Below are 19,325 nucleotides of genomic sequence, written 5' to 3' on the forward strand. Positions count from 1 at the left end.
TATATATGAATAAACACATCATAGGGATTTCATCCAATTGTCTTCAAATTTGGTACACATCATCAGGACCCCATGCTGATCAAAAGTTATCAAAAGAATTTCTGTAGGTCTGAAGACATGGCTGCAAGGATTCCACAAACTTTGGCGAGCGTTTCAGAACACGCTGTTTCACTTCGAACGGCTGTCACGCCCACATACTTCATCGTAGATCCTTCTAACTTGCTGGACATGATGAGGGCTCCTCCCTGAAGATTGCCATATATTAACTTCCCACCTAAGTCATGGCGCCCCCGGTGGTAAGAGGAAAAGTCCTATGTATACTTTAACAGGTACTGATGTCACATAGTTAACCCCATCAATTTCATTCCACTTCTAAAACATGCAGAACAAGTTGGTGAATGTATGTGATGATCGCTGTGAAGCGACGAGTAATGGTGTCTGTGTGGCGGTGTGCCAAATATAGATCCTTCGCCATTAAAATACATTATTCCTTTTGATGGCTTTAATTTTTTTCATATCATCATGAAAATTGATACACAGATCACAAATGATAATCTCTTATATGTGATAGGGGCGTCACCCAGGGGCGGAGCAAAATGCCTCTATAACGCCCCCTTGCAACTTTCAATAACCCCTCCCCATATGGGTTTTTTGGAGTAGGGAGATGAAAATTGGTACATGTGTGACTTGCATAGATGTACAAAAAAGTCTCTTGCACCATTGATCTACTCCAAACAGGAAGTTGGCCATTATGAATTACCATGTCATTTTGGTGTGATTTGCACACATTGTCTTTGAACAAACTCTTCCTAGAGAGTTTGTCCAATGCACTTCAGATTTCTTCCAGATCATTCAAAGACTATACCGATCAAAAGTTAATCAAAAGCTCTTTTCTATGTCGAAGGGTGTGGCTGCTATGGTGCCGCTATTTTGACCCTTCGCCATGGAACATCAAGTCATGATAACTCCTTCATGCTTTGTCTGATTGATTTTTAAACTTCACATGTCTGATGAGGGTCAGTCCCTGAACACACCTGCTCCCTCTGTGCTCTGAGCGCCCCCTGGTGGATGAATCATCAACTTGTCATAACTCCTTCATGCATTATCTGATTTGGTTGAAACTTGAACTATGTGATGAGTGTCTGCCCCTGTATGCACCTGCCCACATCTGGTCACAAGGGGCTGCGGTGACCTGGGGAGACAGTGGTGCGAACACAAGGGCCCATATATGACTGCTTGCAGTCCTAGTTATTATTATTTCCTTTACCTGATGGACGGCTTCAGTTTATGCACTGGCTGGTGCTCACGCAAGTGGACTTGTTGCCTCTGAAAACCAGCGAAGCAGAGAACCAGTGAACAGCGAGTCGAAGCACTGCTTCGTTGCTTCAAACAGACCCGCTGCAGTCTGCAGTCAGTGTAGAGAAATAATCATTTTCTCAATAAACACCCTCAAAAACAACTGTCTCGGACTGTCCTTGGTGCATTCAAGGTGCTTTGGAAAAAATCGATGCAAGCAGGCAGTGAGCGATGCAACACTATTCCACCCGTCACACCCTTTACACCCTTCTACACTCACTTCCCATTTCAGTCTGTGATGGTTCAGGGCTGTATGGGACAATAGGATTGAGGCATAGAATTGTTTTTATGTGCTTGGGAAAGTAAACAAATTTGTTTTTATCAAATGTAAGCTAGCTTAAACACCAAACAGAAGGCTTTTGTCAGTGATCTGATAGTTGGGTGTGCTTGGTTGCAGTTTTGAACTTTTAATTTTTGTCTTTCAGCAAAGAGAAGAGAAGCAGTTGGAGGCATCGGTGGAATCACTCATCTCTCGAGTGGCACATGTCAAGAATGCTCTTCACAGTTTCGTTTATAAGTTAGAAAATGAGTATGATCGGTTAACGTGGTGAGTAAAGCATTTAAAATCATTTATGAGTAGTGGTCAGAACGTTGTGTCCCACTGAGCTTCAGGAGAATCTCCTGAGTGATGTTCAGTTGAACGTACACAGTGTTGTTCTGCTCACTTTGGACAATAAAGCAGGTTTCTCTCGATGCAGTAATACTCTTAGACATTATCCCCGATATCCAGATTGACTCAGTCTCTGTGTTTTCTGGTGGCAAGTCTAGGAATGAATTGGACAGTGTGGGTTTCAGTGTGTGAGTGCTCATTATGTACACAGTGTCTTGGAAAAGACTTCATTACAGAGGTCACCTCTTTCAGAGTTTGCACACACTCAGCTTTTGGTGCATTTTGATTCTGATTGTGGCCACTAGGGGGCTGAGTCTTGTGTACAAGATTGGAGCCTCAATAACTGCATTCGAAGATGTTAGGGATGCTGCGGTATGTCACTTGTGCTCACATGCAGCTTTTGTTACGGTTAACGCCCCAGAGAGGAGGAAAACCAGCAGAGTAAAACAGGAGACACACGGGGAATCAGAGCTAACCGACCAGCAACTGGCAAAAACAAAAGGGTAACTTAAATACAAGTTCACTGATTGCACACAGGTGTGAGGATTCCGTGAGAGCAGGGAGCATGAGCAAACAAAGTGACATAAGCGAATTACAAGTGAAACAACAAGGTAACTGTGACCATCACGTTAGAACTGTAAACCTGGAACAGAATCGCAAAACAACAAATGAGAAGAAGAAATAAAAAAACAGAAGCACAAAAGGTGGGACATGGAGCATGTGAGAGAAGCGGGGCCCTCACCGCGAACACCTGTCAAAACGCTGCACGCTATCCTGAAGCACAGAGCCAAACTGCGGATCAGGAACTAACAGGTAAGAATAGAAAGCAATAAATACATAAGGAACATAATTCATCAAGAACGGACAACAAGGGAAACCACACCCGATCACAGGGGGTGGGGCCCACTGACATTGACAGATGACATGCACCGCCACCAGGTGTAACTGAGACTGACTGCGTGCAGCCGAGGACAAACACCTCACATCCATATAGTGCCTCCTACCAAACCTCAGCAGGCGCATACACGCTAACTCACATCTCCACACCCATACACTGGTCCACGCATGCACTAGGCAGGTGACACAGGTACCATCATGACAAGACACAAGGACTCAGAAAGGCACCCATTCACACAGACTCGCACACCACACCACTGACCCAGGGGAGATAAGACAGGACAGGTGAACAAGAGATCCTGGGACAACCCAAAATCCCAGCAACAATGCAGACCCCAACAGCTTTTGCAATACCTGGATGTAAAAGTTGAGACCTGGGCAGTTTTTGGCTATCCAGAGCTTGGAAGTCCAGGTCACTGCTGTGGGACAATTCAGTTTCAGAAATGACAGACTATGCTTAAATTTGATACTTTTTTTCGAAAGAATTAGATTGTAGACATTGCACTTCTGACCCTCAACGCATGTGGGAAGGACTCCAGCACATCACAGACTTCTGGCAGAGGAGCAGCGCAGTCACATCCAGCCAAGCCACACTGTCAGAAGAACTGAACGAGTTTGACAGTCGCTTTGAGGCCCAAGATACTAATCAGCAGGGAAGGATATTGGGCAAGAAGAGCATACAGGAGTCATCACTCATAGTGACGTCAGCAGATGTGTGCAGGGTTCTGAGCAGAACAAATCCATGGAAACATCCCAGATAACATTTCCGGCTGCACACTTAGGGTTTGCTCATCAGAGCTAGCTGATGTGTTTGCTGGCATGTTCAATCTGTCTCTTGCACAAACCTCTGTAGTCCTAGCATATTGATCCGTCTTGATGAGTATTGATCCTTAATACAACGTGACAACGTTCGTAGTGGTTCCTGTGATGGTTCTTGGAGCCCAAACTGTCCCGCGTTATTACGAAGTGACACGGAAACTCAAGTTTTGACACGACTTGTAACGTGGCAGTCACATTTCACTGCACGCCACGACGAATCAGTTTTCTGTCACGTGCGCACAATTAAACTTGGCTCCAAGCGTCGTTCCACAGTTCCTGCTGAAGCTCCTCAGGACGCTCCTGCAGGTGTTCCACCTGCTGTTGTAATTGATGAGCGGGAGAACGAATCTGAGCAACTAGAGGAGCGAGAGGAGACTCACGTGCAGCCAGACATCTCTGCACCTTTTCCAGTGCAGCGGAGGAAGAAGTGCGTGCACAATTAAACCCTGCTGCACCGCAATCAGTTTGATTGCTGACACCAAGTCGGCTAAAAGTCTAATTTCAGTGCTCTTCCACACACTCCTGCAGGTGTTCCACCTGCTGCATGTGCCTGATGTTTGGGAAAATGCACGAGACGAGAGCCGCATGAAGCCACACATCTGGCTCTGTCCTCCCCCTCCTCTCCTCCCTCCTCCATGGCACAGACCCCAACTACGCATGCAGTCAAAGTTCTTCTGAAAAACTGGAGCGATCTGAATTCGGATGGATGAATATGGGTGTGTGTGTGGAGACAATTCACAACGTGACAGACCTTAACGATGCGCTGTTACGCGCAATAGCGCAACAGCGCGGAACACTATTCTTGACCGTGCGTAATGGTTCCTGATAATTCTCCAGCAACACGTGCCGTTAATCGTAACGTGTGGTAACAGGTTGCAGCAGTTCCTGAGGACACCTGACGCCTCTGCTCCGAATAATCACATTCGTGATCAGCGGCCAAGAATGTGCACTCCGTGGCATTCGTGACTTGTCGTCGTTATGTGTAAATGTAGCATTACACACTGACCCCTCCACCACCTGACTGACTGTTATTTCACTGCCATTCTTATCATTATTAAATGGACTGCATTTATACACTCAACAAAAATATGAAAGCAACACTTTTGGTTTTGCTCCCATTTTGTATGAGATGAACTCAAAGATCTAAAACTTTTTCCACATACACAATATCACCATTTCCCTCAAATATTGTTCACAAACCAGTCTAAATCTGTGATAGTGAGCACTTCTCCTTTGCTGAGATAATCCATCCCACCTCAGGTGTGCCATATCAAGATGCTGATTAGACACCATGATTAGTGCACAGGTGTGCCTTAGACTGCCCACAATAAAAGGCCACTCTGAAAGGTGCAGTTTTATCACACAGCACAATGCCACAGATGTCGCAAGATTTGAGGGAGCGTGCAATTGGCATGCTGACAGCAGGAATGTCAACCAGAGCTGTTGCTCGTGTATTGAATGTTCATTTCTCTACTATAAGCCGTCTCCAAAGGCGTTTCAGAGAATTTGGCAGTACATCCAACCAGCCTCACAACCGCAGACCACGTGTAACCACACCAGCCCAGGACCTCCACATCCAGCATGTTCACCTCCAAGATCGTCTGAGACCAGCCACTCGGACAGCTGCTGAAACAATCGGTTTGCATAACCAAAGAATGTCTGCACAAACTGTCAGAAACCGTCTCAGGGAAGCTCATCTGCATGCTCGTCGTCCTCATCGGGGTCTCGACCTGACTCCAGTTCGTCGTCGTAACCAACTTGAGTGGGCAATTGCTCACATTCGCTGGCGTTTGGCACGTTGGAGAGGTGTTCTCTTCACGGATGAATCCCGGTTCACACTGTCCAGGGCAGATGGCAGACAGCGTGTGTGGCGTCGTGTGGGTGAGCGGTTTTCTGATGTCAATGTTGTGGATCGAGTGGCCCATGGTGGTAGTGGGATTATGGTATGGGCAGGCGTCTGTTATGGACGAAGAACACAGGTGCATTTTATTGATGGCATTTTGAATGCACAGAGATACCGTGACACGATCCTGAGGCCCATTGTTGTGCCATACATCCAAGAACATCACCTCATGTTGCAGCAGGATAATGCACGGCCCCATGTTGCAAGCATCTGTACACAATTCTTGGAAGCTGAAAATGTCCCAGTTCTTGCATGGCCGGCATACTCACCGGACATGTCACCCATTGAGCATGTTTGGGATGCTCTGGACCGGCGTATATGACAGTGTGTACCAGTTCCTGCCAGTATCCAGCAACTTCGCACAGCCATTGAAGAGGAGTGGACCAACATTCCACAGGCCACAATTGACAACCTGATCAACTCTATGCGAAGGAGATGTGTTGCACTGCATGAGGCAAATGGTGGTCACACCAGATACTGACTGGTATCCCCCCACCAATAAAACAAAACTGCACCTTTCAGAGTGGCCTTTTATTGTGAACAGTCTAAGGCACACCTGTGCACTAATCATGGTGTCTAATCAGCATCTTGATATGGCACACCTGTGAGGTGGGATGGATTATCTCAGCAAAGGAGAATTGCTCACTATCACAGATTTAGACTGGTTTGTGAACAATATTTGAGGGAAATGGTGATACTGTATATGTGGAAAAAGTTTTAGATCTTTGAGTTCATCTCATACAAAATGGGAGCAAAACCAAAAGTGTTGCGTTTATATTTTTGTTGAGTGTATATACGAGTAAATGGTACATGGACTGCATTTATATAGCGCTTTTCCATCTGCATCAGATGCTCAAAGCATCTGATGCAGCATCATTCTTAGTGTAATATGTCTCTTCACTATTTATGTATCCATGCACCTTACGACTCCTGCACAGCAGGAATGCTGCTTAAAACTATACAATATTGTACAAAATTGCCAATACTGCATAAACTGCACATCTTCTAAACTGTACATCCTTTAAATAGTGTATATAATACATGGCTCAGTCTAATAATGTGTATTTTATGTTTTCTTTTTTAATCATCTGATGAACTTTCTACATGCAAATTTTCTAGGGAGAATGAACAGACTATGAATTTCATTGTTTGGTATAACTGCCTGTTTTTACTGTGCACATAACAATAAAAACTCTTTTAACATGCTGGGTATAACTGTTGGGCATTTGCAAATCGGTCACAAGGAAACAAAAAATGATCAACAAGAATACAGGCCTCCTGAAGCATGGATGGCTTCAAGGCATTACATTTCACCCATTTCCTCACAAAACCTGTCGAGCTAAATTAAGATCTCAGTGGGTGAAGATGTGTCGTAAGGCAGACAAAAAGAGCCAACTTGCGTACGAGTGACCATTGTGGAAACAGTTCTGTGTCTGTCTTTTCTTGTTCATGATTGTCATCTTTTCTCGCCGGCAGGCCAATCTCATCTGCTCTCTCTGCCAAATCCTAACAGCTCCTGCTTTCTGTACAAATTCAAATTTATTTATTTGTGTAGCGCCAATTCACGACAGTCGCCTCAAGGTGCTTCACACAACCCAATTTGAGAAACAAAACAACATGAATTAAGATCAAAAGGCACAGTAAAAGAGTAAAAACATAAAGAATAATAAAAAAAGAATATAAAAAACATAATATACTAATGATAAGACTGGGAAAACAAATGGGTCTTGAGTCTAGACTTAAAAATCTCAACAGAATCCGACGGCCTTATTTGCTCAGGGATATCATTCCACAGAGCAGGGGCACGATAAGAGGAAGCTCTGTAATCTGTAGACTTTTTATTCACCCTAGGAACTAAAGAAGTCCCGCACCCTGCGAATGCAAGGGCCGAGCAGGTACATAGGGGTCAACCAGGTAGGGAGGTGCCAGTCTGTGAACAGTTTTATAGGCAGAACCTTAAAATCTGATCTCACGGAGACAGCAAGCCAATGAAGGGATGCCAGAATGGGTGTAACCCGTGATTGCAACATTCCTATTTTTTAAATACTCTGTTGCTTTTAATTGTCCGTTTCTCGGCCATGGAAGTACTTCAACTCCCTAAACAGATTCCAGATGGCGTTGCGGTTTGTTGTGCCCGACCAGGCGCATTGCTATGTTGGTGGGGCATGCGCACAAGCGGCCTACCGCAACTTCGCTAGCATCTTCGAATGCAGCTATTGACTTATAGTCAATTTCACAATTGTTTCAGACTTCTGCTTTCATTAAGATCAGTGCATTTTTTTTTTCTGTGCCCTGCCATCAGTTCTCAGACTTTTAAAGCTGCCATTTTTCCCCAATATTTATAGGTATTCAGGGTTCTCCCCAGACAATGGAACAACGGCGTTATGCTATTATAATGTTCTCTGCTCTCAGGTAGTTTTCTAAAATGCAGCCAGGCTGTTTGTGCTGAACTGCCCCCTTGCCCCTTCATGCAGAACAGCGCTGCAGCTCAGAGAGCACACAGTGGGGAAAAAAACTCAGTCTTCCAATAAAAAGAGCTCCTTCTGCTTGCATAGCTCCAGAAATTCATTTATAGGCTTTATTTTACAGTTGAGAGCCTTCATGTTTCTCTGCTGCTTTTGATATCATTGACCATGATTTGTTAATGGAAAAACTTGCTTGTTACAGTTTTGAGCTATCAGCTCTTACTTGTTTTTATAACTATCGATCTAACTGAACAAAGACAGTGCTTTTTAATGGCAGCTTCTCTAGCAGCAGGAGTATAGTATGTGGAGTGCCACAAGGGAGTTGCTTTGGTCCATTATTATTTACAATTTTCCCAAATGATTTACCATATATTTTAGATAGTTAGTGTAGTGATGTATGCTGATGATTCAACCGTTTACACATCAGCATGCTCATGCAATGAATTAGAAACTGTTTTAACTATGGAATTGCACAATGTAGTTGACTGGGTAACATTTAACATGCTAGTGTTAAATACAGTAAAGACTAACTGTATGATTATTGGCTCCAGTTGTGTTATTATGAAAAACCCATATTAAACATTACAATTTATAACATGATAATAAATCAAGTACATGAGACCAAGTACATGAGACCAAGCTGCCGGGTGTAATGGTAGACTCAAAATTATCATGGAAAAAACATATAAATAATATTTTTGTAAAAAATGTATATCGATTATGAGAAGACATGCAAGGTTTTTAAGTTGTACTACAACGAATAATGCTATTAAAGCATTAATATTAGTATACCTGGACTATTGCCCAGCAGGTTGGTCAAATGCCACTGGAGAAATGATAAATAAATTACAGATTATTCAAAACAGGGCTGCTTGTATAGTACTTAAGTGCAACTATAGGACAAATATTGTTACAATGCATAAAAATTTAAACTGGCTGTTAGTCAAAGACAGACTTTTATATTCGCTGATCATTTTTACTAGAAAGATTATTGTCACTAAGTCACCTTGTATTTTGTTTAGGAATTTTTCTTTTAGTTCAGAAAATCATAGATAGATAACATAAGTTTCCACAGACGTGCTGTGGAAACTTTACACTACCTGTAGCTAGAATTAATGCCATTAAGAACACTGTCATGTTTATGGGTATAGATGAATGGAATTTATTACCAGATCATATCAAAGTCACTTCAAATGAATGTTTTTTTTTTGTTTTGGTTTTTTAAACTTCTAAAACTGCATTTATTAACATAACAAGTAATCTGGGTTTAATAATCTTATCTATACATGGTGAGGTCGTATCTATTGGTGTACCTTTACACATATATAGACTATTTTTTTCATATGTGTATAGACTTGACCATGTATGATGATTAATTTGATTGGAATTCTTTTACTTTTTATTTGATTTACTTTTATACTTTTGAATGCATTTTGTGTTTTATGTTCATTGTGTTTGTAAATCTGTGTGGACCCCAGGAAGAATAGCTGCAGTTCTGCTGCAGTTAATGGGGATCCATATAAATAAATAAACTGATTTTGATTATAATGGACAAAAGTCACTGTTCCACCTGAATCCATTATATGACAGTTTTAGTGTGTGTGTGTGTGTGTGTGTGTGTGTGTGTGTGTGTGTGTGTGTGTGTGTGTGTGTGTGTGTGTGTGTGTGTGTGTGTGTGTGTGTGTGTGTGTGTGTGTGTGTGTGTGTGTGTGTGTGTGTGTGTGTGTGTGTGTGTGTGTGTGTGTGTGTGTGTGTGTGTCACTGAGAGAGCTTTTATGAAATGGACATTGCCACATTATTTCAATTATTTATTTAATTCTGACTAAAAATCTCAGTCAATGATCCGAGGCTTGTGTGAATATTTCAGAATGTCAAGCTCAGATGTGATCTCTTTCTGTTCTCCAGGCCGTCAGTTTTGGATAACTTTGCACTTCTTTCTGGTCAGCTGAACACTATCAACAAACTGCTCAGGAATGAGAAAACGCCGTCTTTTCGCAACCAGGTCATCATACCGTTGCTTCTGTGTCCTGACCGAGATGAGGATTTAGCCGTGGGTATCTCAAATCATTTCCCATCACCTTAGCCTTTTAAAATGATTCCTCTGCTTAATATACATACCTTTTTTTTTTTTTTTTTTTTTTTTTTTTACTGTACTCCAAACACCATAGTCAGCTCCCTGAGGTGGTAATTTCATAGAATGCTAAAAAAGCATTTAATTGAGTGGAATAGAAGTACCTTTTGCAGTCTTGAAGAAATTTGGTTTAGGCAATAGATTTATTTCTTGTGTTCGTCTCTTGTATACCCCTGCCCCCCAGCTTCTGTCTGTACCAATAATGTAAAATCAGACTATTTTACTCTGTCACGTAGTACACACCAAGGTTGTCCCCTCTCCCCTTTATTTTTTGCCACTATCAGGTAGTCTCAGAACCTCTTCCTTGTTCCAGGATGTGACTCGTGGGAGTATAGAGCAGGGGTGGGCAGTCATGTGCCATGAAGGGCCGAGACACTGCATGTGTTCCTTGCGACCAATCACCTCAGCAGGTGATTTCATTAATGATCAGGTGTTTATGTTCAGGGATGAAATTCATCAGCAAACCCACCTACTGAGAAGATTTGTTTCAAGGAAAACCTGCGGTGTCTCAGCCCTCGTAACCCGTCCCTTGTATAGACCAAAGGGTTGTTCTGTATGCAGACTATTTACTTTTATATGTCACAAATCAAAGTGACTGTTTCCTTATAAACACAAGTCAGACAAGCCGATCTTCCTTTCCATCTGACTCATTCTGGTTTTAAGTATTTGGGAGTGAATGTAACTGGTTCACCTCAGGCTCCGCAGGCTTCAGATATGACCCCTTTATTGGCCAGCATAAGGTCAGCTTTTCAGTATGAATATTTCACCTAGGTCGTTATACCTTTTTCAGTGTATTCCTTTTCTCTTACCCAAAACTTTCTTTTAAATCTATCCATCAAATGATTTCCTCATTTATGTGGCGCAGTAAAAGTCCAAGAGTGCACAAATCATTGTGTAAAAATGTCTGCTCTGTGGAGGTCTGTCTTTATGTAATTTGATGTTTTATTCCTGGGCAGCTAACATTCAAAAATACATTTAATGGCTAAAAGTTCCTCATGCAACTTGGTGTCAGTTAGAAGGTTAGAAGCTCAGTCGTGTTTGTCTACCTCTCTGCCTGCCTTATTATTTTCATCTCTCCCTGTGTTCCTGTCTCATACACAAATGATTCTGTTGTAGTCGCCTCTCTTAAAATATGGTATCATTTTTTACTTCGCTTCAAATGTGTTTCCACTTCTGCTCTTGGTCCTTTACCTAATAATCACCTCTTTCCTTCTTAGTCAGCGTGCATCCAGAAAGTATTCACAGCGCTTTGCTTTTTCCACATCTTATGTTACAGCCTTATTCCAAAGACTTCTACTCATTTTTATTGTTGTTCATTATAAAACATCAGAGATGCTGTCACATAAAAAAATATTGATGCACTGCACAAATAAATGAAAACACAGAATGAAAGCACAGAATAAAAGTCCAAGGTGTATGATAGTGATGAATTGGGTTTAAAAAAGAACTAAACCTAATCGATAACTCTTTGTATCTGTATATAAACAGCATACAAGAAATAAATAAAGGACAAGATATTGCCCATATGTCCATGCTACAAGGATAAAGTTGCTCCCAGATGCTATAGTGTATTCGATGTCCAACATTCTATGTATACCAGTTCTTTATATCAATTTGTATTTACAGTTGTGCTCAAAAGTTGAAAGATGCAAAGATGTCAGGAGCCCAGAAACTCACTGACTTTTTACACACATTGATTATAAGCAAACAGGTCACAGATGAGGATGGTTACCTTTAGTAGCCATTCAAACCTGTTTGTGTCAACTTGTGTGCATGTTATCAGGCCAAAATTACCAGGGTCTTTAAACTTTTGTTCAGGGTAATTTGGTTCATTACCAACCGTTACCAACCTGTTGTTATGAGTTAAAAAGCCTCAACACAGTTGTTTGACAATAAATGGCTTCACACAACCACTAACCATGAGTGAAAGGAAAGGCTTTTGTGTTATCTTTCATATTCTCTTAAAAATGGCCAAAAAAGAAAAGAAAAACAAACTCTGCCAGGTAGGGCTGTGCAATTAACCGAATTTCGATTGCGATATTGATATTTGTATCAAACGATCTCCAAACACGTATAATCGAGTGAAACGATTTAAGGGCCTTTCGTCAGGCCAGTCCGTCAACGTGTCCCAAGATGCATGACGTCAGACGCGTCGCTTCGGAAGCGGCAAGGGGGGCTACGTCACACTCTGGCTGTTTCCACAACCTGAAAAAAGTTTAGCGATCGCCTTCTTGAATGTGTGTCGCCTGAACCACAAAATAGCTTTAAAAAACAGCAGTAGAACGATTCTCCCATCACCCTGCTGGGAGAAACTTTTTTTCAGCTACTTTTCGGAGTGACGCCGACCGAGGGAGGACTGCCGACTTGGTGGGATATCGATCGAACCGCGACAGCGAGCCAATCCGCACGGAGAAGCCGACCTTCAGGCATCATTCCTGGGTAGACCGAGGCAGGCAGCTGGAGGGATGGAGCAAACCCACTCAGTCCGAAATCTCCCACTTTTTGGATATATGCGAAGTCCCAGTTTGACCAACGGAGTTTAGTTCTGCAGCTTTATCGAGGTGAGAATAATGTAAAAATAAAACGTGACGTTTACTGAACTGTGAAAGTTTAATGATCGGCTAACATTAGCTTAGCCTTTTAGCACAGTTGATCTGAGTGAACGCTTTAATTTGTAAATGGTTCAGACTTTTTTGTTTTTATCAAATAAAGCTACAGCTTTTTTCAGACACCACAAAAGCTTAACTTTAAATAACTTATTTTTTCAGGCGTTTTTTTCCATTGTTTTTTCCCCGTTTTTTTCCCTTTTTTATATATAAACTTTAGTGTTTCTTTATAGTTAAAGAAATATTTTTATTTGTGCTAATCAGGAACATTTGCTATGCAGACAACCAAACTTCCATTGATGAGCTGAACACCACGTCCAGTTGAAAGAAACAGCACCAGAGTTCAAAGCTGTAGAAGAGACCATCTGGTCCCGAGAATTCAGCATAACTAAATAAAAGGTTCTTTCAACAGCAATTATTTTATTATTTTAAAAAAGCTGTTTCATTTAATATTTTAACAATAAATGAACGGATAAATTTCTCCAAAAGGAGATAAGGAGACGTGGTCAAGGGAATGATGACAAAAACACAAACTAATGAACATAAATTGAAACAAAAACAATGCAGCCGCACTATGTCCTAGTAGCACAAGTCAGGGAGATGCCCAAAGACACTGACCAACTGGTCAGTGACAACAGGGAAGGGAGAGGAAAACAGAAAATAATATATAATATGATATTTTTAATATTTTATTCATTTTATGTTTTATACAGGTACGGTACAGTACATTTTCAGTTTGGAGGTTTTGCGCACATTGTCTATAACAATTTTTTTTTTTTTTAGCGTGAGAGAAATGCTGAATAAATGCGTTGTGTAACTAAAAAAAATAATCGCTTGAATAATCGTGATTTCAATATTTACCTAAATAATCGTGATACAGATTTTTTTCCATAATCGAGCAGCCCTACTGCCAGGGTATGTCAACATTTGAGCACAACTGTAACCGTTTTATGGCGGTTGGATAAAAGTTCCCCCTCAATCTGCGTGTTTTCTACCTCAGGCTACAGTACCGTATACCTGAGGGCAGGAGGGAAAACGGTTTGTTAAAGGGATATGAAGTGCCCTTGATTATCCTTCTTGCCCTGGACAAGCAGCGCGGTTCTGCCAGTTCACAAAATGGAGTAAATTGATGTTTCCCCTCAAAATTCTACTGACATGTCATAATGGCAACATGAATAAAGTGCATGTTGGTGCGATATTTGTGATTTTTCATGGAGCATGTTTTTGGCGGTCAAAAAAATCTTCTACAAATGTCACGCACCACCTTCATTTCACCTCATGTCATGGAGGTTGCAACTGAGCGTATTGATCCATCTTGATTAGTGGTGATCCTTAATAGAGCATGACTGCGTTCTTCTTAAACCCTGCTGCACCACATTCAGTTTCATTGCTGCAGTATGTTAAAGGAGGACAGTGATTCCAAAAAGTCTCGTTCCAGTGCTCCTCAGCTCGCTCCTGCAGGTGTTCCATCTGCTGCTGCTGCTGTGCCTGATGTTTGGAAAAATGAGCGAGACGAGAGCCGTGTGGAGCCACACATCTGGCTCTCTCCATCTCCTCCTCCTCTCTGTGCCACTCCATGGCACAGAGCCCAACTAAGCATGCAATCACAAAGTTCTTCTGCTGTGGATCAATCTAGATTTTGAGGCGCAAACTGGAGCCATCTGAATTGTTCAGCAGCTGATGGTAAGATGAATATTGGTGGGCGTGTGCGTGTGTGTGGAGATAATTCGCCTCATTCACAGCGTGGCAACGTAACGGTGCGGAACGTTATTATTGACCGTGCGTAATGGTTCCTGATAATTTGCCAGCAACACGTGCCATTAATCGTATCACGTGGTAACCGGTTGCAGCAGTTCCTGAGGACACCTGACGCCTCTGCCTCAAATCCTCACATTCGTGATCAGCGGCCGAGAATGTATACTTAGTGGCATTTGTGGCTTGTTACCATTATGTGTAAGCGCAGCATAAGTATTCACACCCTTTGCTCAGTACTTTGTTGATGCACCTTTGGCAGCAATTACAGCCTCAAGTCTTCTTGAATATGCCACAAGCTTGACACACCTGTCTTTGGGCAGTTTTGTTCTTTCCTCTTTGCACCTCTCAAGCTCCATCAGGTTGGGTGGGGAGCATCTGTGCACATCCATTTCCAGATTTTTCCAGAGATGTTCAGTTGGATTCAAGTCTGGGCTCTGGGTGGGCCACTCAAGGACATTCACAGAGTTGTCCTGAAGCCACTCCTTTGATATCTTGGCTGTGTGTTTAGGGTCGTTGCACTGTTGAAAGAAGAACCGTTGCCCCAGTTGCCCCAGTCTGAGGTCAAGAGCGCTCTGGAGCAGGTTTCCATCCAATATGTCTCTGTACATTGCTGCATTCATTTGTCTCATTCCTGACTAGTCTCCCAGTTCCTGCTGCTGAAAAAATCCCCACAGCATGATGCTGCCACCACCATGCTTCACTGTAGGGATGGTGCCTGGTTTCCTCCAAACATGGTGCCTGGCATTCACACCAAAGAGTTCAATCTTTGTCTCATCAGACCAGGGAATTTTGTTTCTCATGTTCTGAGAGTCCTTCAGGTGTCTTTTTGCAAAGTCCAGACGGGCTGCCATGTGCTTTTTACTAAGGATTGGCTCCAGCGTTCCTCTGTGGAATGCTGGAATGACCATCGGGTTCTTGGTCACCTCCCTGACTAAGGCCCTTCTCCCCTGATCGCTCAGTTTAGACAGGTGGTCAGCTCTAGGAAGACTCCCGGTGGGTCCAAACTTCTTCAGTTTGCTGATGGAGGCCACTGTGCTTAGAAATGTTTCTGTACTCTTCCCCAGATTTGTTCCTTGAACCAGTCCTGTCTTGGAGGTATACAGACACTTTGACTTCATGTTTGGTTTGTGCTCTGACATGCACTGTTCACTGTGAAACCTTATATGAGGGCTGTCAATAAAGTTACGGTCCTTTTTATTTTTTTCAAAAACTATATGGATTTCATTCATATGTTTTTACGTCAGACATGCTTGAACCCTCGTGCACATGCGTGAGTTTTTCCACGCCTGTCGGTGACGTCATTCGCCTGTGAGCACTCCTTGTGGGAGGAGTCGTCCAGCCCCTCGTCGGAATTCCTTTGTCTGAGAAGTTGCTGAGAGACTGGCGCGTTGTTTGATCAAAATTTTTTCTAAACCTGTGAGACACATCGAAGTGGACACGGTTTGAAAAATTAAGCTGGTTTTCAGTGAAAATTTTAACGGCTGATGAGAGATTTTGAGGTGATTCTGTCGCTTTAAGGACTTTTCACGGTGCGAGACGTCGCTCAGCGCTCTCAGGCGGCGTCATCAGCCTGTTCAAGCTGAAAACCTCCACATTTCAGGCTCTATTGATCCAGGACGTCGTGAGAGAACAGAGAAGTTTCAGAAGAAGTCGGTTTCAGCATTTTATCTGGATATTCCACTGTTAAAGGAGATTTTTTTAATGAAAGACGTGCGGACGGGTCCGCGCGTCGGGACGCAGCCGCCGCGACGCTCCGCCACAGGAAAAACACCTCTGTTGAAAGCCTTAAGGACAAGTTGGAACATGTCCTGCCTGTTAAACAATTTCTCATATACTCACTCCACTGAAAGCCATCAAAAGCCGCCTGGATTTTACAAATGGTTATCAACACGGAGGTGTTTGTCCTGTGCCGCCGCACCGCGTCGGCTGCGTCCCGACGCGCGGACCCGTCCGCACGTCTTTCATTTAAAAAAAATCTCCTTTAACAGTGGAATATCCGGATAAAATGCTGAAACCGACTTCTTCTGAAACTTCTCTGTTCTCTCACGACGTCCTGGATCAATAGAACCTGAAATGTGGAGGTTTTAAGCTTGAAACAGGCTGATGACGCCGCCTGAGAGCGCTGAGCGACGTCTCGCACCGTGAAAAGTCCTTAAAGCGACAATCACCTCAAAATCTCTCATCAGCTGTTAAAATTTTCACTGAAAACCAGCTTAATTTTTCGAACCATGTCCACTTCGATGTGTCTCACAGGTTTAGAAAAAATTTTGATCAAACAACGCGCCAGTCTCTCAGCAACTTCTCAGACAAAGGAATTCCGACGAGGGGCTGGACGACTTCTCCCACAAGGAGTGCTCACAGGCGAATGACGTCACCGACAGGCGTGGAAAAACTCACGCATGCGCACGAGGGTTCAAGCATGTCTGACGTAAAAACATATGAATGAAATCCATATAGTTTTTGAAAAAAATAAAAAGGACCGTTACTTTATTGACAGCCCTCGTATGTAGACAGGTGCGTGCCTTTCCAAATCATGTCAGATCAGCTGAATTTGCACCAGGTGGAATCCAGTTAATGCTTTTTCCATTGATCATCGTCAAGGATGATCAGTAGAAAACAGGATGCACCTGAATGTCCTGTGAGGCTTCAACACGAAGGCGCTTTTGCTGCGCCATCAGCTTTGTGCCGATGAATTTTGCTGCAACTCTTTTCATGGCAAAATCTTCTGTCACAGTGGAATGTACTGAAAAAGTGCTGATGTCCACCTCTTCCGCAATTTCTTGGATAGTCACGGTCCCACATCACCACAGCATTCACTTTGGAAATGATCTAGTCATTTCAGCATGTTGATGGCTGCCCGGAGCGTGGCTCGCTCTCCACCGTTGTGCGGCCGTCTTTAAACCAGTTGTACCGCTCCTTAATCTGTGTGATGCCCATAGGATCATCACTGAAAGCCGTCTGAATAATCCGAATGGTTTCCACTTGGCTGTCGCCCAGTTTCTGGCAAAATTTGATGCAGTCGCGCTGCTCCAGCCGTTCCGCCATTTCCTTGCAAAAAAAACGATGAGAGACTCCACCCATCCTCACCCAAGGGCTGCTTACAAGCAAATGACGCAACCGACAGGTGTGAAAAAATTCATGCATGCGCACGAAGGTTCAAGGTTTGCTCATGCAAACACACGTGATTCAAATCCGTCAGGTTTTTGAAAAAAATATAAAGGTCGGATACTTTTCTAACAGACCTCGTACAAATGTGATTTCTTTTTTATTTTTAATAAATTTACAAAAATATCAAGAAAAAAAAACTTTTTCAAATTGTCATGGGGTATTGTGTGTTTGGATTTTTTAATGGAAAAAAGTGAATTTCATCCATTTTGGAATAAGGCTGTAACATAAAATGTGGAAAAAGTGAAGCACTGTGAATTCCTGATGCACTGTATATGTATATGTCTTCCTACTATGGCCTGCCACCCTGCCTCCATCTTGTTTACTTTGTTTCTTTCAAATTTGACATTGTGCATCTACTGTTTGTCTGGAGCTCCGCATGCAGCCCCCTAAACATCCTTGGGAGGACCTCTTTGAACTTATGGACAATCATCCAGTCAATAAAACTATCTGTAATCGGGAATAAGGGTCTGGAGTTCACGGAAGGCTTGTGGGAGCAATTGGCAGAATTTATACGTCATCATCTTGGGCAAGACCTTCATTTATTCAATTTAAAGTACACGAGCTGCATTTATCAAAGTCGAAATTATCCCAAATGTATCACTGTTTATGATCTGTGTGATAGAAACTCCTCTCACTGTGATTTAAGTCACATTTTTTTCTTTGCCCCAAACTTCAGCTTTTTTGTATTTCTTATTTTGATGTTACTATATCTCACGTTCTTGGAGTCAGGCTGGAGCCTTGTCTGCTGATTACTATTTTTGGAGTTCCTGGATTCTCCACTGTGTCCCTTACTCACTCGCAGGCAGATGCAGTTGCCTTTACCTCACTGGTAGCACTGTAACAAATTTATATTTTCATAATATTGCGCCACACGGGGCACCCAATAATGTAACAATTTTAAGATTTATTAATATTTAATATCAAATGGCATCACACAAAACACCAAAATAATGTAATAAATTTATTAAGTTTGTTATTAAACATTATTATTAACATTTTTAATATTGCTATGCCTCACTACGGGGCATCAAAATAATGTAACAAATTTAAATATTATTAATAATAACATTTAATATGCCTCTCATGGAAGCATCAAAATAATTGTAATGACTCATTACATTTACATTTCTTATATTTATATAATGCCAAATCATAACAAAGCTGCCTCAAGGCACTTCACACAAGTAAGGTCAAACCTTACCAACCTCAAGAGCAGAGGACTCAAACTGATTCCAGAAAGGGCCAAGAGGGTGCAGGTTTTCTTTGCAACCACCCACTCCACCAGGTCATTTCACTGATTAACATCACATTTTATGAAAAATTATAATAAATGGGGAAGAAAAAGAATTTCTTATGGTATTGCTGTTCACTCCCTCTGTGTTTGTAATTACACAGAAACTAACTGAGCAACGGGTACCTGTGTTCAGCCATGAGATTGTGCCAGACTACCTGCGTACCAAACCTGATCCAGAGGTGGAGGAGCAGGAGAAACAGCTCAGTGCTGAGGCTGCACGGATTGGTCCTGAAGCTGCACAGGTCAGTTGTGGATTCTTCTGCCAAGCTGTTTGAGCCAGAGTGTTAATCAGGAACTCTGGCATTTTGGTTCAACTTTTTC

The 19,325-nt window shown here is 42.4% G+C and overlaps 1 protein-coding gene across 2 annotated transcripts in view; it reads left to right on the forward strand.

Moving 5' to 3' along the window:
- med8 (mediator complex subunit 8) overlaps positions 1 to 19,325 on the forward strand; it is a 49,519-nt gene that overhangs the window by 11,998 nt on the left and 18,196 nt on the right. Inside the window, exons 2-4 of one of the 2 annotated variants that reach the window (XM_034180732.1) lie at positions 1,782 to 1,903; positions 9,956 to 10,100; positions 19,106 to 19,246. In XM_034180732.1, coding sequence (XP_034036623.1) covers positions 1,782 to 1,903; positions 9,956 to 10,100; positions 19,106 to 19,246 — 408 coding nt within the window. The remainder of the gene's footprint in view (positions 1 to 1,781; positions 1,904 to 9,955; positions 10,101 to 19,105; positions 19,247 to 19,325) is intronic. The other variant, XM_034180733.1, reaches the window with a different exon arrangement.

The sequence above is a fragment of the Thalassophryne amazonica genome, chromosome 10, assembly GCF_902500255.1.
Source record: "Thalassophryne amazonica chromosome 10, fThaAma1.1, whole genome shotgun sequence".
Lineage (NCBI taxonomy): Eukaryota > Metazoa > Chordata > Actinopteri > Batrachoidiformes > Batrachoididae > Thalassophryne > Thalassophryne amazonica.